The 18,248-nt window shown below is 38.8% G+C and overlaps 1 protein-coding gene across 6 annotated transcripts; it reads left to right on the top strand.

The window, feature by feature from the left end:
• Positions 1-11,420: 11,420 nt before the first annotated feature.
• LOC127361977 (arfaptin-2-like) lies at positions 11,421-17,656 on the top strand. 6 transcript variants are annotated; one of them, XM_051397215.1, is made up of 10 exons: positions 11,421-11,650; positions 11,845-11,953; positions 12,771-12,879; positions 13,283-13,345; positions 13,892-13,978; positions 14,130-14,233; positions 14,475-14,696; positions 14,776-14,933; positions 15,058-15,232; positions 16,143-17,656. In XM_051397215.1, the coding sequence occupies exons 2-10, from the start codon at positions 11,855-11,857 to the stop codon at positions 16,296-16,298; spliced, it is 1,173 nt and encodes a 390-aa protein (XP_051253175.1). In that variant the 5' UTR covers positions 11,421-11,650; positions 11,845-11,854; the 3' UTR covers positions 16,299-17,656. The 6 variants fall into 6 exon arrangements, with proteins under 6 accessions (XP_051253175.1, XP_051253173.1, XP_051253174.1 ...); XM_051397213.1 differs by having other exon boundaries at positions 11,421-11,738; XM_051397214.1 differs by having other exon boundaries at positions 11,421-11,738; positions 11,825-11,953.
• The last annotated feature ends 592 nt before the right edge of the window (positions 17,657-18,248 follow it).

Below are 18,248 nucleotides of genomic sequence, written 5' to 3'. Positions count from 1 at the left end.
GGGTTTGTCCAGTCCAGTAGGACTTGTGTCGTAAATCAATACTTTACCCAACAACAGCATGGCGAGAGTGGTGGGAGCCAAGTAGTTTGAACTGTACTTCTCCAGCCGGGCGTCTGGAACAAGCCCAGCTACTGAGAGAGCTCTGAACAAGAGCAGCCTACTTCAAGTGGAAAGTATTTTAGCCTACAGTCCCATCTGCTTTCACTTTGATTCCCCATCTAAATAGATAGTGTCTACAGCGTGTGGACGATTATGTGTTTTACACTGCAATCCACTTCAAAAATATTGATGTTATGGAGATTTTCTCTCATCAGCATATAAGCTGTTCACTACGCAGGGTCTGCTTGGATCTTGGAGTTACACACTCAGCATCTCATAAAAGTTATGGCTCATAATTGCAAAACTTTTTACTGCTCATAGGAAACTATTAAGTTTGAAACTTTAAACTCAGACAAGAATGTCATTGATATCCTCAGAAACTGCCTGCTAGGTCCTTTGAGTCCCTTACATAAAAATAGACTTTAGTGTTACCAGAAAAATAACCCACATGAGGACTGAAGTTTAATCTCACACATAATGCCCATACATATGGATAATGTTAAACATTTTCATTTGTGTTTGAGTGTGTGTCTATTCTTTTGCACTATGGTGGCTGGTATCAATAAAGCTCACAGCATCCATCTCTTCAACAGCTATTCATTACTAACAATTTTTGTTGTCATGGTGTCCAATTCTGCTTGACTCTTGTTACTTGTCAAATAAAAGTTAAGTACTAGACAATGAAACGATGACACCTGTTCTCACAACAGCTTCTAAACAATCATGCTGCAACTTTTTCTGGTGGACAAAATAAAAAGTGGCTGGCTGGCTATGCATTTGGTTTCTTTCACATGAACATTTTGTCTTGAACAAAACTAGCCATAACAAACAGTAGCAGTATATATATATTGTATATATATATATATTTTTATATATTTATATTATTATTTTCTTTTAAATTATTATTATTATTTCACACAAAAATTGTTTGTGACTGAACCTTTAAACTACATTTTCAAGCCCCCAACTGCCAATGAACATAATTTTTACAGGTGAATTTGTTGGATTTTATGTTGCAGAGTACATATTGGATGGTTGCTACCTACATATTTAAGGTTGGGTCAGATCTGATTATCATGATGTCTATTTGGCAAGACTAGAAAGGAGTTCAATGTATTGGTACTCTTCCACCAAGACCCAGATGCTGCAAGATACAGATCAAAGGCATATTTAGGCAATGTATTAAAATGATAAATAATTTAATGCAATGTTCTGGAAATATAAAACAGGAATAAAGATTTGATGATGGCAGACTTGATACCTACATTCAAGATCTCTGCTGAGCTGCTAATTGCCGTAGGTTATTGGTGGAGAGATCTGCCTTAACTTTGACCATGCAAATACTGTAGTTGTCAGGAATGGTGACCAGGTCTCAGGCACAGACTAGAGTGAAGTTTCAAATAAAGAGTTTTATTTGAAAGGCACAAACAAAGTGGTTTAAGTGACCGAGATACAGATGTGACAGAGAGTGGGAATGGGTTCCGGGCTCCAGTGCTCTGGGTGTTGCGGTGCTGGCAGGTGGAACTGGGCCCAGGATCTGGGTGAGATGGTCTGAGACGTGACAGGGAAAAAACAACAAGTTAGTAAGAGATATTTCAGAGTCGAGAAAGTTCAGGTTGGCTGGCGTGCTCTCATACTAAATGGGAAAGCAAAACACAGAGACGGTCACCAAACCAAAACCCACCAAGCACACAGCAGGCCCACCAAAGGGGAGAAAAGAATACAAAACTACATTCACAAACACACAGATTTTTTTTTCCTGGGTCACATGTAGTAGCTTATTTTTATTTATTTCTTCTTATTTTTGACGATCTTCTCCATTGTTCTCATTCTTTGCAGAATAAGCTTTCCTTCTCAGTTGGCATAGAAGTACAATGGCTGCAGAAATACCACCATCCCATTAACACTGTATTGCTGGACCCTCTGATTATTACATTTTTTTAAAAGTATATGTGACCTCTGTTGCTTTGAAATAAGGAACAGATTGAAAAATGGCATGATGTGAAAAGGTAAATCAAACTAGGTGCAATGTCTGTGTGTATTGGTCTGATCAGGGATTTTGGATATGCAGAGTTAGAGTTGAACTTCCTAAAGTTGTTAAGGGCCTTTATGATCCTCTCTTGGATTGGGTTGATGAGAAAGTGCTGCTCTGATTTGCAAGTCTGGTTTAAACTTCAAAGAGTATCCTTCAGTATTCACAGAGTGGGAGGTGAATCATGATTCTACCCTTAAAGCCAATGGAAAAAAACTTAATAGGCTCAATTCTCCCCATTCCAAGGTTTTGACCGTTTCCAAGGGTTAACAACCTCTTTTTGACACCAATTCAATCTGCTGCCATGTCAGAATCTTTTAATTGGAAAAGAATAACCACACAATTCCTAATGCTTCCAAAGAGCATCAAAACACACCCTAGGGACATATTCAGTTGAAAGTGACCACAGTTGTCCAACCCACATTGTTAGACACATTAAACAGTTGTTTGGAAAAAACATTTCCTGAAATCTGAACATACTGCTGAATGGTGCATCACCCCAGGAGACCACAAGATGACACAAGTTGACAGTGTTCTGTCATACTGTCTGTTTAACTTAGCCTACATGTAATTGTATTGTCAGTGTGTTCAAAGTTTTTAATCTATTACAGCTTTACATACATAGGGGGCCCCTAAAGGGACATGGGGGGGGGGAAGAAACATTTCTAGTGCGCACTAGATACTATCTTGTGCACTAGATCCCTATCTAGTGCACACTAGATACGGATCTGTGTTGTGGAGAATCAACACATGGCTAACTGTGTAACTTGTCTGTAACTAAAAAATAAATGTAAATTCATCTGTAACCTTTTTTGTTACAGTCCGCATTTAAATGCCCTGTCCTGCAGCCTTTGTCCTCCTTTTGAGAAAATAACAAAAACGGTCGCCTTTTGACACATTACCTTGTTAGTTTAATACTAATTGGCTTAAAATATGAGAGATCCGTATCTAGTGCGCACTAGAAACGTTTCTTTACGTTCTTAAACTGCTCTCTCAGCAGGAGCAGTTTAGTGTTCAGTGTATTGATCAAGGACAGACAGAGTAACTATGGGATCCCGCCATCAATCCTGTGATTAATGGATGACCTGTTGTACCATATTTGTTTGATATGTTGTGGCTTTTAAGGAACATGACTACACAGACAAAGAGGGTATATTCATGGCAGACATAATGAACACAAAGTCATTTTACATCCATTATTTGTTAATGCACCAAATTGTTAGGCTTCTGTAGCCTATAAAATATTAAATAGAGTAGCTTACTGCATTTATTGTACCAGTACCAGTGATATTTCAAAATGTCTCCTCTGCAATATGTTCTATGTGTATCAGGTTTCAGATTTCTAATTTCAAACAGATTTACATATCACTTTGAACACTGCAAGACACCAGTCAGGATGTACTGTACCTAATAAAATGTGTAGAAGCTTGGCAAAAGCTGGATTTTAGCTGTTCAAGCAGTGCAGATAGGGTCTGTAGTTGAGCCATTAACCAACACAGGCACATCTGTGAAGCAGCTTGTATCTTAATGAGTGACAGAGTTAGTATTTGGTGTTTAAGGCTATAGAAAGAGCACCAGATTGAAGGGACTCAGAGGTCTGAGCTGATGGTGACAGAGGGTGAAAACAGATCTTAATCAACACACATTGCTCTGCTCCACATCTGCTTTATCATATCTCGCCTGTTGCTGTGATTTAGAGGGCAAGACGCCTACAGGTGCTGTTCCACTTACTGCATGCCAAAAGAATCATGTCCCATGTGATTAAAGAAAGAATAACAGAGGTCAGATACTACTGTGCAGGACTATTTCTGCAACTTCTTTGCGTAATACTTGCTGCAGAATTTTCCAGAATAAATGCAATAAAACTTCAGTTGACATGACCTTGTTAAACATTTGCAAAGGTTTATAATATAAAGATGGTGATTAATCATGGAAGCCAAAGATACATTAGACATATTCTATCTTTCAGTTATCTGTGGAATTAAAAGTATTATACAACTTTCTTATAGAATTTACATGTTTTGCAGTGGCCATTTGAAAATTCATTTACAATGAAGTACATATATAAGGTGATATGACAACAAGGTTATTCTTGTCCTCTACAGTCACATTTTCTTGGCAGATGTCCTTGATGTGGTTAAAAAGCTCTGTACTGATGCACTAATCACAAATAAGAGCTGACCTGAAATACTGGATGCTCTGGATATTGTTAGGTGTAAACCTCCCGTCAGTATGACAGATTTTGAAGTACACTTGAATTAGCAAACATGAATGGCGTTGTCCATAATTTCAATAAGCAGCCTGGTGGAAGTGATTAAGCTTTTACCAGGAGTCACACCTTCCTTGGAAAGCCTCTGCCAAGGTGCTGGAAGTGAGACTCCAGCCAATGTCAAACCTTTTCAAAATAACAATTTGGATTCCTTCTTGCTGGCAGAATGGTGCGCTTTTTATCCTCTCAGCTATGGAGGCATCATGAGAGTCTGCTAATCCTGTCTACATGTGTTTTGTGAATTTGGAAAAAGCTTGCAACCAAGTCCCCCAAAGTATCTTGAGTGAAGAACTGCAGGATCTATTTGGTTCCTGTACATTTAGAATCAGTGGTGGTTCTTTGAGCATTTTTACGAGCTCACGCAACATGAGCATACGCTTTCAGAGGGATGATCTGTGTCCACTCCAATATATTCATGGACAAGATAACGACAATCACCTAGTGTATAAGGCATCTAGATTTGTGTCACTAGAGTGGTATTTCTCAGTTTGCAGATGACACATTCCTTTTGACCTCACTGCAAGTATATCTACAAAGTAAACTAGAATGTTGTGGTTGTACTGATTCTACAAACCTCAGCTGAAGGGAAAGGAGCTTGAGAACCAGTGCTCAACCGCATAATAAAAAGTACTTTCACAATGAAGAAAAAAACGCCTCAATAATGAACAAATGCCTCTTCTAAAAAGTAAAACATCAGTATTAGGGGGTTTCAATGAAAATAAACAAAATGAAGACTGTGAGCAGCAGTTAATTGTTAGGCAAGCAAAACTTGCACAAATCTGCCCTGATGCAGGTAACCAAGTGGAGTGGCGTTCTTTAATAATCACTTAAGTTTCTGTTTCAGAATACTAAAGATCACTTTCAGTCAGAAAACAAGAGACAGATAAGAAATCTCTATAGGGCCTAAAGACGCGTGTTTCAGACTGACAGTGTCAGTGCTAAAGTGAGGTGAACTCAATTGAGGAAGGACCAGAATTCCCTGGGTGTGCAGTTTCCCACCTCTCTTATGCTTTAAAGAATGGGCATTGTCACACCCTGATTGGCCAAGAGGGGAATGCACCAAGCTGCTCTCAATCATTGTTTAAGAGTCAGTCCTCACACCCTGTGCCACAGTTGAATGGGTCTGAATAAGTGTCCAATCAGCTAAGAGGAATTTTGACATTCAGCTGAAATGAATAGGAAAAAATGGAAATTAAATGACAGCAAGTAAGAAAGAATGAGGGACAGCTACAATGCATGTCATTTATAAGTGAAAGATCATGAGCCCCAATTGAGCCTCCAAAGACTAGCTGATGAAGATGTCTCATTCAGGTGAGATAGAGCTTTATTATGATTGTGCTCAAAACAATGACAAACAGTTTAGCAGATATTCAGCAATATGCAGCATAGTTTAATAAGATAAAATAGTAAAATATAAAAATAAAAGCAAAGAAAAAAGTTAAAACAAAGTGACCTAACAGGATAACTGTAGTTGATAGCAGCATTAGGGAGGTATGTGCAAAGACTGCTAAAGTACAATATGATGACAAATTGTGTAGTGCATAACCTAATGAACATGTGTGTGATTGTCCTGTACCTTCTTTCAGGGGATAGGAGGCAAACAGACAGTGTCCAGGGTGGGATGGGTCTTTAATGATACAGCTGGCTTTCTTTGTAGTTGGCCAGTGTAAATGTCCTTTAGAGGTAATAGCATAGTAGTTGCAGTGTTGCAGTTCCTGACAGTCTTCTCCAGTGCACCACACTGTGCATCATAGACTATATACTTAAAAACTAGCTAGTTTCAGGGATGTCACCCATAGGTTTCTGAAGAGCTGTTGGAAAGCTCAAAGTGTGGTGGCTCTGGCCATCACCATTTTGGCAGTCCAGACTCTGCCGGGTGCCGGCTAATCCAAAAATGGGAAAACACATGGAGCTGAATTAGGCTTACTGCAACCTGGTTATTGAAAACAGTCACCTGTGATGCAACCCACCTGTCACTCAAAGTGGCCTTACCCTTAGTTATGTATGACTTTAATCCTAATAAAATATAAACGGGGGAGTACCACAAAACCGTTTTTTTGTACCAGGCTATAACCATGTTTATTTCTGCTGTAAAGTTGAGCATTTTATTATGGGGCCTTAGGGAGACTGATCACTTCTGTAGCTAGCATCAGGTGGCTGTTCGAGAAACTGCAGTTTTTATTACCTCCGTGTTGGCATAATTTGTCAGCCACAGAAGTGGCTGCTTGCTGTGCAATAGTAGGTGAGGAGGCTTTTGATGGTGCTTATGGAGAAGCTGTAGAAGGTGCTCCACAAAGCAGAGTCATGAGTAATCCAATCTCCATTCCTTGGCTATGTGCTGTCAGGTTTTACAATGCAGATATAAGTAGTCATCTGAATAACCTCCATTTAATGTACTGGGCATGGCTGATTTGAAGCGGACCTGTTGAAGACCTAGGAAATGTTAGAGAGAATATGTCTTCCAGCTGACACGTACCTTGGGATCCCGCAGGAGGTGAAAGAGGAAGTTCCTGGAGAACAGGACATATAATGTGGGCTGCTTTGTTTATACTGTTACCACTGGAACCCTAAAATGGATATAGTCAGTTGGAGAAATTGTTGGGATGCTCAATTAGTGCATTGCTCATATGTTACTGTCAAGGTTAAGGTTTCAGATATTGTAGTATTTTCCAAGAAAGACCATATTCAAATAAGGGTAATACAATCTGTCAAAATAAGAAGTTCTCCTAACTACCCTTTAGTCAATAAAACATGTGGTTATATGTCCACAAGTAACCCTGCTTTGTACAGATTTCCAATAATTATTTTTTCCTTTTTGGCGCAGTAGTTTAATGTTTTTAAGATACCCACACTTGTATTTCCATAGAGTTTTTGTTTCTCAGCAGCCACCACTGTCTTCACTTGGATAAGTTTCACAATTACAGGAGCACGCTGTATGCAGCAGCCTGAACAAATCTAAACTGAGGAGGAAGAATCTGGTAAACCCCAAGTCTTCTGGCTCATCAGCTGTTATGTAACTATGAAAGTTTCAAATGGTTGGTACGTCTCTGGAAATCAGCAAAGACAATTATTTTAGACAAGAATAAATAGGGTATCTTGTTGTCATGAAAGGTAGCAGTAATCAGGGACATTATTCTGCATTTGTTGGCCATTTGCAGTTCAAATAAAGCCTTAATTGACAATATCCTGCTGTCTGCCAAGGTACGTTCTGTCAAGAGGTGCTTCATTGTGACTCAAAATCAAGATTTCATTCACATTGATTTGTTAGAAATACTTGTAGTCATTTAACTTCTCATTATAGCAGCTTCTTTAAAAAGTTGTTTTGAGTGTGTGAGTATAAATCATACTATATATCTAAAATGGAATTCAAAGCCCTTCAGACAGGAGTCCTAATTCATGGTTTGCGAAAATGCAGGAAACTAAAATGAATGAGATTACAAAACTGGAGACCTGCAAAACATAAAATTGCTTGACAAAGTAAGTAAACAGTGTAGAGAAACTAAACAACTGCCCTTTCGTGCATATCCTGACCACTGCCTCTGTGTGCCAACCAAAGGTAGCGTTCATGAAAACAAAATTAACAACTGCTTTAACACTTCAGTGAAAATGCCAACAAGCCCTTGTGGGATTTACGATTCTTAAATTGCCCCCTCAGTTTATTTGCGGCCTCTGACTGGTTGTCCCTCTGATTATGCAGGTGAATTTAATTGGAAACATCAGAGCAGTGGCAAAGGCTGTATATTCTGGGGGCCATTGCTCTCACGCCATACACGTCATTGTGCTCACTTCCTCAGATGTAGTTTGTACAGAAGATAAAATGTATTTTGATAATAAAAAACAACTTAAAATGTTTCATATGTCACACTTACTAAACAATATCAAGATGTTTATTTTGTTTTTGTTTTCATGTGAAAGGATATTACTTTCCAGAGTTGTCTGGGATTTCATTTAAATAATAGAAATACTCGTGACAGCTCTGTTTATTCTTAAATGAAAGCTTTCATAATGAAGAGGATAGCAAAAAAAAAATCGAACAAGAAGTCTTTGCGTCTGCAGAGATTCATTTAAAAACTCATCTGTCACTCCAAAATAATGCTTCTTGTCATTATACATTTCTTTCTAATCAAAACATTTTCAAAGCATACATTTATAATTACTCTTACTCTTAGAGCAATACTCAATAAAGGGAAAGCAACAAATATGCATTGTTCTTGATTGTGTGTTCTACAAGTCATATTCAGAGCATCCAAGGATCCATAATGATGATGAATTGCTTTTTCTCTGAGAGAGCATTGATTGAACCACCAACTGGGGAAAAGGTTGACATACTGTTTGAAATGGCACATTAAAGACACTATAAAAACTACTTCCATATGATCTATAGTGTACAGAATCGGCACTGTTAGTAAATCCCATGGAGTAAGGATGCAGGCAGCACTGCTTTGCCATGTCTCTCTCGATTCCTCTGTCTCACTACAATACTCTTGTTTGCTGCTGCAGAGCACAGGGGACTGTGTGAGGATAAATTTCCCTCCCAACATCTGGAAGCGTGCTTAATGATCATTAAAAACAAGATGAACTATTCTCTAAAATGACAGGGGGAGGGGTACACTGTGGTTTAGGTCTCACGCTCCCCTCACATGCATATGCTGGCTTTGTGACATGCAGTACAGTTGAGGAGGAGACCCCGCCTGAGACCTTTTAAAATTTAATTTGGTCTTGTTCTAAATTTATAGGCGACACTAAATTTACATTCTCCTGCGTGAGAATTTGGTGTCTTAAAATTTCTATCCAAGGGTGAGAGTAGAGAGAGGTTGACTATACTATAAACCCCCCACCGCTGACCTTGTTAAAATGTAAAACTGTTGACTGTTGAAGCTACATCTGTGATGTTTATCACGTCAGCATGGTGAAAAGTGAATGTGTGATTAAACTCTGCTATAATAAGTCCTAAGTACCTAATTGCAACTACAATGGTTGTAAATAACGGCTCACATAATTTCCTTTACCTCCACTCCAAAAGACAAAACAACTGGTTTTAAAATTCAAGCCTCAGCAACAGCAGACTGTTTGTGGCCCATGAATAATGTGAAGGTCAAAGGTACCGGAGCTAAAGGATGTTGAGTCAGACACTCTCTTAAAATGGTAAGTCAAAACATACCCTTTCAATTATTCACTCACCAAACTGGAACTGAAGTAGCTGGCCAACCACTGAAATACTTTGCTTTGAGACGACAGCCTCCTTACCTTTACATTTTTAATTGAAATATACATTAATATAAGTCTTGTATACATGTTTTGACCCAAAACATATACCTGTATCGGGTCAGTCTGTTGACAATAGCTGTATTGTTTCTTTGCTCCACAAGTGAAGCGGTGATACTTTCTAATCACTGTTTTTCCAACAAAAGGTATTAAGACAAACTTGCGCTATGGAAATGTAGAGACACATTTACTCAATCGCCACTAAATGTGTGATCTTTAGCTGATTCTGAAGGTCAAAGTTCACCATTGTTCAACTTTGACAATGCAGATATGTAAGGCTGGCCAACAGAAACACTGATGTACTGTGTTAGAGAATAGAGAGTTACCAACTGTAACTGTAATATTTATTCATTACCAGCATATATCACATCTTTTTTTGTGGCTGTGTGCAGGGCAGTTCCCTTGAATGGAAGGCTAATGTGACTGTACTTAAAAGCCTGAGTGTGTTTGAAATTGTCTTCCAAGGTCATAAAGCAAAAATATCTATAGCTATTCCAAATGGTCAGCCGCCATGGAGGTGTGACTCAAAAGTTCAAATGGGAATAACGGTGCATACTTTTAACAGTCTCTCCTCAAAGGTATTCATTCATTTACACATACAAAAAAGAAATACGAGTACAGTCTAAGAATTCTGCATACTCTCTTACCTCCTCACACCTGGCCAGTCGTGCCGTTAAGTGTGCCTGTTGAATTGTCAGTTTCAGAAAGTTTTGGATGCACAAATGTTGTCCAACATTGAAAATTCTATTTCATTTTGGCAGGAGGATCAAAAGCATAACACATATCATGACAGCCAAACAGCTTTTGACATGTTGATGTGTTGATTACGGGAAAAACATGAATAACACAGCTTCATCATTTGCCATTTTGTAGTCTTTGATCTCAGGGATGCAGTAGTCAAATTCAGTCATGTGCAGAAGCCTGAAAAAGAGGGAGGACGATGATGAAGAAGAAGCAAGAATTAGGGGAAAAGGTTTTCTCAACATGAGAATTAGGGGTTTGGAAATCATGTCACTTGCAGGAAACCAGCACATCAATGGAAAATGAACCATTTTATTGTGAGAATACATTGTGTGGGGGTGTGAGGGGCTGCTTCTCTGTTCAGAGCTGGAGTAATTACAGAAAAACTTCTACATTTGGAGACCATGTGCACTTCCCTTGCATCCCTGATTGAAACAAATGAGGCAAATAATTGGAAGTGTGGTCAGTTTACTAGGGTGAGGTCTATCTCGAGGCCTTTCACATCTCAAAACAAACGACTGTATTTATACAGTTTGATTTCAAGAGATATTGCAATCAATGTAACAGGCAGGACGCAACAGCCTTCCCTCTAATGATTAATACTCACAACATTTGAGGACTCAGCACCTTAATGGAGTTAGTGATGAAGAGTTAGGCCTACTGTATGTCTCACATGTCAGGGTTTCTTTTTTTACTAGTCAGTGGGCTGTTAGGGACATCTTCAGGAGCAGGATAGTACTGCAGTTTCAGGATAAAGCTACGTCAGCACTGCACGACGTGGAAGATGGAGCGGGGGAGGAGAGGAGTGTTGACGATGATGCTACGTTAAAGGTATTATCCTTCAAAATAAGAGCACATATTTACCGCATACGCTTCCAGCCACTCATTTGTATAAATAACACACAGTAAATACCATAGAGTATGCTTTTTACTCAAAGTGCTTTGCTTTTAAAGCCCAGACATGTGACATAGACCAGAATAAAAATCACACAAACTTTTATTTCGAAGTGATACTACTAAAGCTGTTAGCTTGCTGGATGCAGGGATTTTCTGGCTGAATTACATGGAAGCAGGCAGATAACGTGAACATTGCAGGACAAAATAAGCATGGATTTGTAATTAAAGACAACGGTGCTTTACCGTTGAAAGTATCTGACATTTCAAGTCTGCTGTCTGTGCAAACCACGGCTTGTTTCTCTCTTTTGGACGACTGGACCTGGCTCCAATATCAGGTTGCTACAGTGGTGAGGAAGCTAAGTTAGCTGTCAAGTAGTAGCCCACTATCCAGCCACATCAGCACCGCTGATATTAGCCAGCCACGTTAGCATCAATGTAAGCAAGATATGTTGTGTTGATGTGTATTAGAAGGCTGTAGGATTTTGTAAAACTGCAAACATGATCCCTACTTCATGTGTCAGTGTTTGGTGCTGTCTTGCAGAGATTTCATTATGGCAGACAGTATCATGAGTAAGGCTGCTACCATGGAGATCCCCATTAACAGCAATGGGGACACAGGGACTCTGCCAGAGGATGACAGCCTGGAGCAGGTCAGTTTGTCACATTTTCTCACTGACAATGGTCTCCTATTAAATCTGTATTGGCATTGTATGCTCAGTTTGTGGTTCTCTGTCCTTTTTTTTGTGACAGCACAGTCTAGGACTAAGGCTGGTTAGGCCAAGTGTTACCTAACCATGCACAGGCCTGCAGCTCTGTATGTACATAAGCTATATACCTCTATCAACATCATTATCTGGAATTGGGAATGATGTGTTAAGGGCAGGGAGAGGGAGCCATTCTGACAATAATTGGGGTCGGATGCTTAAGTCAAATGAGCTTTTGCACGACAAGCAGTCAGTTCTCATCACAATTCTCATTCTGATACAGCCAAACAGGGCTGAGAAAGAAAGCTGCAGTATCAGTTGTCCTACATTAATAATATGTCAGTCTGTGCGAGGAAAGTAATACTAAGGGTCACCAGATTGAATAATAAAACAGCACATAGGCTAAGCAACTTGTTAGTTTAGTCTCTGTGTGCACGTTGACTAGGTGGGATCATTCAGTTTCAGTTGAAAAAAGATGAAAAAACTACATGGTTTCTTGACGTTTGAACAAAAAACAGCACACCTTTGTTTACACTATCCTTGTTTCATATTAAATGTTTTTAATACAGCAAACCGTACGCCTGTTTATCATAACAATAATAGTAAGAATTTGGGCTTATTGATAATGTAAAAAATCAAGTTAAAACTATCAACGGTGCTCAGTTTTTTGTTTTTTTTATTGTACCGTACTCTCTGTGTACTGTAGAGGAAAAATTTAATTTTATTTCTTGCCTTTAAACCATATTTATATTTTATAAATCAGGATTTGCAGCAGGTGATGGTGTCTGGACCAAACCTGAATGAAACCAGCATTGTCTCAGGAGGTTATGGAGGACCTGCAGGGGGCATCATTCCTACCAGCAGCATCAAAGGTAACTGCTAGCAAACCTGAATGTTATCCTTTACAGGTTTTTATTCTGCTGTTTATTCTTTACAGTACACACAGTTTGCTCTCCAAAGATGGCATGAATTTAAAGGTGCGTTAAGTAAGAGTTCCAACGCTAATAACTGTACATTAGTTTAATAAGGTTTTCCATCACTACAAATGACCCTCCAATTACTTTACCAGGTTCTGGCTTCACACAGCTCAACTGACCACCCCTCACCCCCACCCCAATGGCTGCCATGCACTGTGCCAGAGATCTGTCAATGTTGTTGCAATGCCCCATTAAGAAGCCATACTGAGAGCTTTTCCTCCTAGTATTCTGATGTGTCACTAGAGAGCTACTGACCTCTGGGCTCCTGGTTCATATTACAAACATCCATATCTCATAGGGCCTGCAATACGCTTCAACCCTGACTATCTGGACAGAAGACGAGCCCCTGCACCAGGACCAGGTGGCTGTGTATTCTGACGACCCTTTTTTTATTTTCTAAGTTAACCTTTATATGTTGGTCTGTTTTGGCCCGATATAAAAGGGTTTTGGTGTTGCTTGACCAAGGGAGTTGTATGCAACCTTGCTTGTACCTCTTCAACTCACAGCTTCAGCAGCAAGAGATGTTCTGGCAGCTTTCAAAATTAGAGATGCACTAACATAACATTATAGGGCTGTCACTTGAAATGTTGTCGTCTAATAAGAATGTCTTCTTTTGTACTGTAAAATGCACTTTGGATGACTGGCATTGCTTTGTAATTACCTTTCAGTCCATTTTCATCTTTTTCATAAATCCTTTTATTCTGCATGAGAAACCTGCATGGAGGATTATTTCAAATCCCTTTCAACTCCAACTTATTATGTATCCTGTATAGAGCCTAACATTTTTCTTTCAGTTTACATACTCTGCTGTTTATCTGCATTTTTCACCGCCAAGCTTTTTTGACACATATTTCACTCCATTCCTTCCTCTCATCGTCACTCTTTGTCATCACCATGCTCATTTCAGACATTCGCATGAAATCCAGGGGTGTTAGCCTGCCTAACAGCCAATCTGCAGCCAGTCGACTTGCCCAACACACAGAGCATCATCCAGGTATCACCAGGATCATCACCATGTCCACCATGTCCACACTGTCCTCACTCATTGTCATGATCCATGCAATTTCTGTAAACGTCTGTCTTGTAAAACTTTGATAGGATAACATGCATTAGAGTCTACATTGTTGTTGTTTTTTGTCTGTTAGGGTCGTCGAACCTTAACACAAGTAATTCAACTGAAGAAATTTCTCGTGGTGTGGCAGTGGAGAAATTGGACAGTGTAAAGAAATGGGGCATAAACACATACAAGGTATTGTGCACTTTGTGTAGATACTTTGTTTTCAGTTTCCTAAAGCTGATAAAATGGATATGTCTGTACGATCCATCCTGTGCATTACCCCCATACAGTTGTGTATGTAATAGTAATACCAAAATTGTGAATGTGATAGCAATCTTTAGTAGTTCTTCTACTATGCTTATATAAAAAAAAAGGCTACATGTATGTATTTTTGTTGGGTTTAATGTAATCCTTGTTTATGTCCACAATGCAGTGTACAAAGCAGATGTTCTCAGAGAGGTTTGGGCGAGGTTCACGAACAGTAGACCTGGAACTGGAGGCTCAGATTGACGTGTTAAGAGATACCAAGAGCAAGTATGAGAACATCCTAAGATTGGCCACTGCACTCACCAGTCATTTTCAAAGCATGGTGCAGACACAACAGGCTCTAGGAGACACTTTCACTGACCTCAGCCAGAAGTCCCCAGAGTTGCAGGTACAGTATTACCAAAGCTCCCCATGTGAGGTGACATGAAAATTAAGTTAGCAGTTAAAACGTTGTTGTTTCTCTGCAGGACGAGTTTGGGTATAATGCAGAAACACAAAAGCTGTTGTGTAAGAATGGTGAGGCTCTGCTCAGTGCCATCAGCTTCTTTGTGTCCAGTGTCAACACCTTGGTCAACAAAACAATGGAGGATACCCTGTTGACCATTAAGCTGTATGAAAATGCAAGGTAACAAACTCTGACATCCCCTTTAGGAGTTGAGAGATAGAAATTCTCCAAACCTCTGAATTGCTGTAGGGTAATCACCTAGAAAATGAGAGCCTATGACAGCCTGGATTGTTTTTGCGCGCAGACTTGAGTTTGATGCCTATCGTTCTGATCTGGAGGAGTTGAGTTTGGGCCCTAGGGATGCAGCTGCCATGGTCCGCATTGAGATGTCTCAGCATGACTACCAGATCCACCGAGACAAATATGAAAGGCTGCGCAGTGATGTCACCATCAAACTCAAATTCCTGGAGGAAAACAAGGTTTGTGGTTTTCATTTTTCTTTGAAATGTCAGCACATTAAAAAAGCAAGTTAACACCTCATAAAACTTTGTTTCGGATGACTTCCAGTGGTTTAACTTCTCACCCTGCTGCAGTGATGTATAGGTGTACTCCCGGACTCCATGGCTTCACTGTTGGGTGTGGTTACACACTTTTGACCACACCCAACCACAGGCATCAGTGATGCTGGTTGTGGTCAGAGGAGGTGAAAAAAAAAAAAAGAAAAAAAAAGGCTTGAAACTGTCAACCAGCAAGGACAGTGAAACACTGCTTGTAAGCTACGTGTTAAGTTACTTCTTAAAAAAACACCTTCTGAAAATTGCTTTTGGACAGCTTTCTGAAAGTAGGAAGAAGTTGGGAAATTATATTTGGAATAAATGGACATTGTGATGCATTCCAATCTGTCATTGTTTTCTCACATCACACTGATTTGTGTGGTGCCTAGTTTACAGTGTTAAGTAAGTCAGACTAGGTCAAACTAAAGGAAGCAGGCAGACTGCTTTGTGCACAGAGACAAGCATATTCATGTTGTAGATAATTACAGTAATAACACTAAAGAGAGAGTGCCTCAATTTTGTTGAACCGTGACCCACACTGTTAACAACATTCTGTTTTATGTTGGCAGTTTTTCAAATGATGAAAGATTAAAATCAACATTAGTCACAGTATGTAAGACTTTTCAAGTCTAGTATATCTTAAAAAGTGTATTTGACCCTTGGGAATACATCTTAGAGGAATGTAATATGCAAGTTGCTTTTCAGTTGATTTCTCAGAAACTAATCTGAGCAGCTAGTAAATGTCATCTTAATAGATGTCCATGAGCTGTGTTTCCTGTAAACACTTGAAACTGTGTTTGTAATGGAAAAATGTCCCTTTTCTTTTTTCTTCTAGGTGAAGGTAATGCACAAGCAGCTGCTTCTCTTCCATAATGCTATCTCGGCTTACTTTGCTGGCAACCAGCAGCAGTTGGAACAAACTCTTATACAGTTCAATGTGAAGTTAAAGCCCCCAGGATCAGACAAGCCATCCTGGCTGGAGGAGCAGTGAAGAGGACTCAGGGTTCAGCTGTTTGAGATGTACAGTGACACGCTGTCAGAAGAACTTGACATTGTGGTTAGATGGACAAGAATTAAACGCGTAAAGGATTATAATTTAGGAGCAGTAGCTTCCAGTGATAAAAGAAAAACATGATATCTTTTGTAATGTTTTTCAGTATTGCTTATAGATGGAACAACAATTTCAATTGTATTTAGAATTTTTGTTAAGTCACAAAATGATCTTTTGTTACTTTCATATTCTTTAGGTAGCACAATCATTTACATGGATATCACTTCTTATTTATGTGCAGTATAGTCTTCTGTTGTGAGATACCCCTTGGCAGTTTTGCACATGCATTATTTTTGTTGTTTTTTAATGTTTGTCTTAAGCGTTGTCTTTAATATTAGTATATCACCTTGGAGGAATTCCACAAATCAGATTAGCAAGTTAGTGGGATAATGTCAGAAGTGTTATGAAATATACTCTGCAATTGTAGTGATTTTTCTTGAGTATGCATGACTGAAATATATTCTTTACATTTTGTTTTTAGATTAAAATCAGGATATAGCATCATTTTCAAAGTTATCCAGCTATGTTTCTAATATTGCTTTGTGGAATACCTGCCTGAATGGTCTACAGTTTACATGCATAGAAGGGAAAACATATATAGTGCATATAGTGATTTTCTCTAACCTAATATACAGTCTGCAATTAGTTGGATCTCCCAAATTATAGACACTTTCAGGTTTGTCCTTATGAATCCAGCACAGTTACAATACAAGTATCTGTCTTGTTTACTTCAGAGTTTACATATGGAAATAAGCCTCACAAACCGATGTACAACTTATAAATCAGCATCAATCAATATATTCAATGCTTTGATGATTAATACAAACATCTCAACTATCATGTATCATGAAACCAAAATGCAATACATGGCTTAGTGGTTATTTGGTTAATTATGTTTCAATACGAGGCGCCGGAGTGTAACTGAACAGGCTTCCTAAAGTCTTAAGAATATGATACCACATGCATTCTAGGTTACAATATGAATTTCAATGTCTCTTCTAGGACAGAATGTATGAGTACATTTTCATTATTGTGTGTTATTTATTTACCAATCTGTTTGTAACATAACATTGTATGTTATGTACATTTCTTTAAATTTCTAGTCAGCTGATTGTCCTTGTCTTGTTCTGCATTTCCAATAAAGTGCTGGATATTTTGTTTCACTTAACTGAGCGGTTGACGCAGATCAGTTGGATAATGGATGCTCTCACAGATTATGTACAGAAAACTCACAATATATGTAACATGTATGGCTCCAGTAATTGTGTACATGATAATACAATCTGATATATCTCTAACTTGTTTTCCATGACTTATCTTTTTTTCCTGTTACTGTAGCAAGGTGCATTTAAGCACATTGATCGTTGACAGTATTTTTATGTGATTTTGGCAGCAATTTTTTCTTTTTGCCTCTGTTGGGGACACTAACTTCTTTTCTGCATGAGATGATTAGTGTCGCTACCCACTAATAATACTGTGAATTCATAAAGAAATTAAGTCAACTCAGTTTGGAGATAAGACTAAGTAAATTACAGCTCTGTTTACTTAACTAACTTACGTGATTACTCCAGCATTAATAACAGGACATTGCAAACATAGTTTACAGTTGCCCATACAGTTAGACCTTGTATTAAAGTGTGTGTCGGTCAATTTGTCAACCGTAGACATGATGAGTTGGACAAATACACACCACATCCTGTGGCCTACTGTATGCATTTACTCTACCTCACTGACTTAGTTTCAGGCACTGTATACTTAATGTGCACGGCACCATTACTGGGAATACTGGATACATGTGAAACCACAGATGTTTTAGATTACAATACACATTTTAGTACCTCTTCAAGGACTGAATGAAAAGAGTATACAGTAGCTTAAACAAGCTGGATG

Source organism: Dicentrarchus labrax, unplaced genomic scaffold (genome assembly GCF_905237075.1).
Source record: "Dicentrarchus labrax unplaced genomic scaffold, dlabrax2021, whole genome shotgun sequence".
Lineage (NCBI taxonomy): Eukaryota > Metazoa > Chordata > Actinopteri > Moronidae > Dicentrarchus > Dicentrarchus labrax.
Note: the sequence above shows the minus strand (reverse complement) of the source record. Positions and strands in the feature narration are given on the sequence as shown.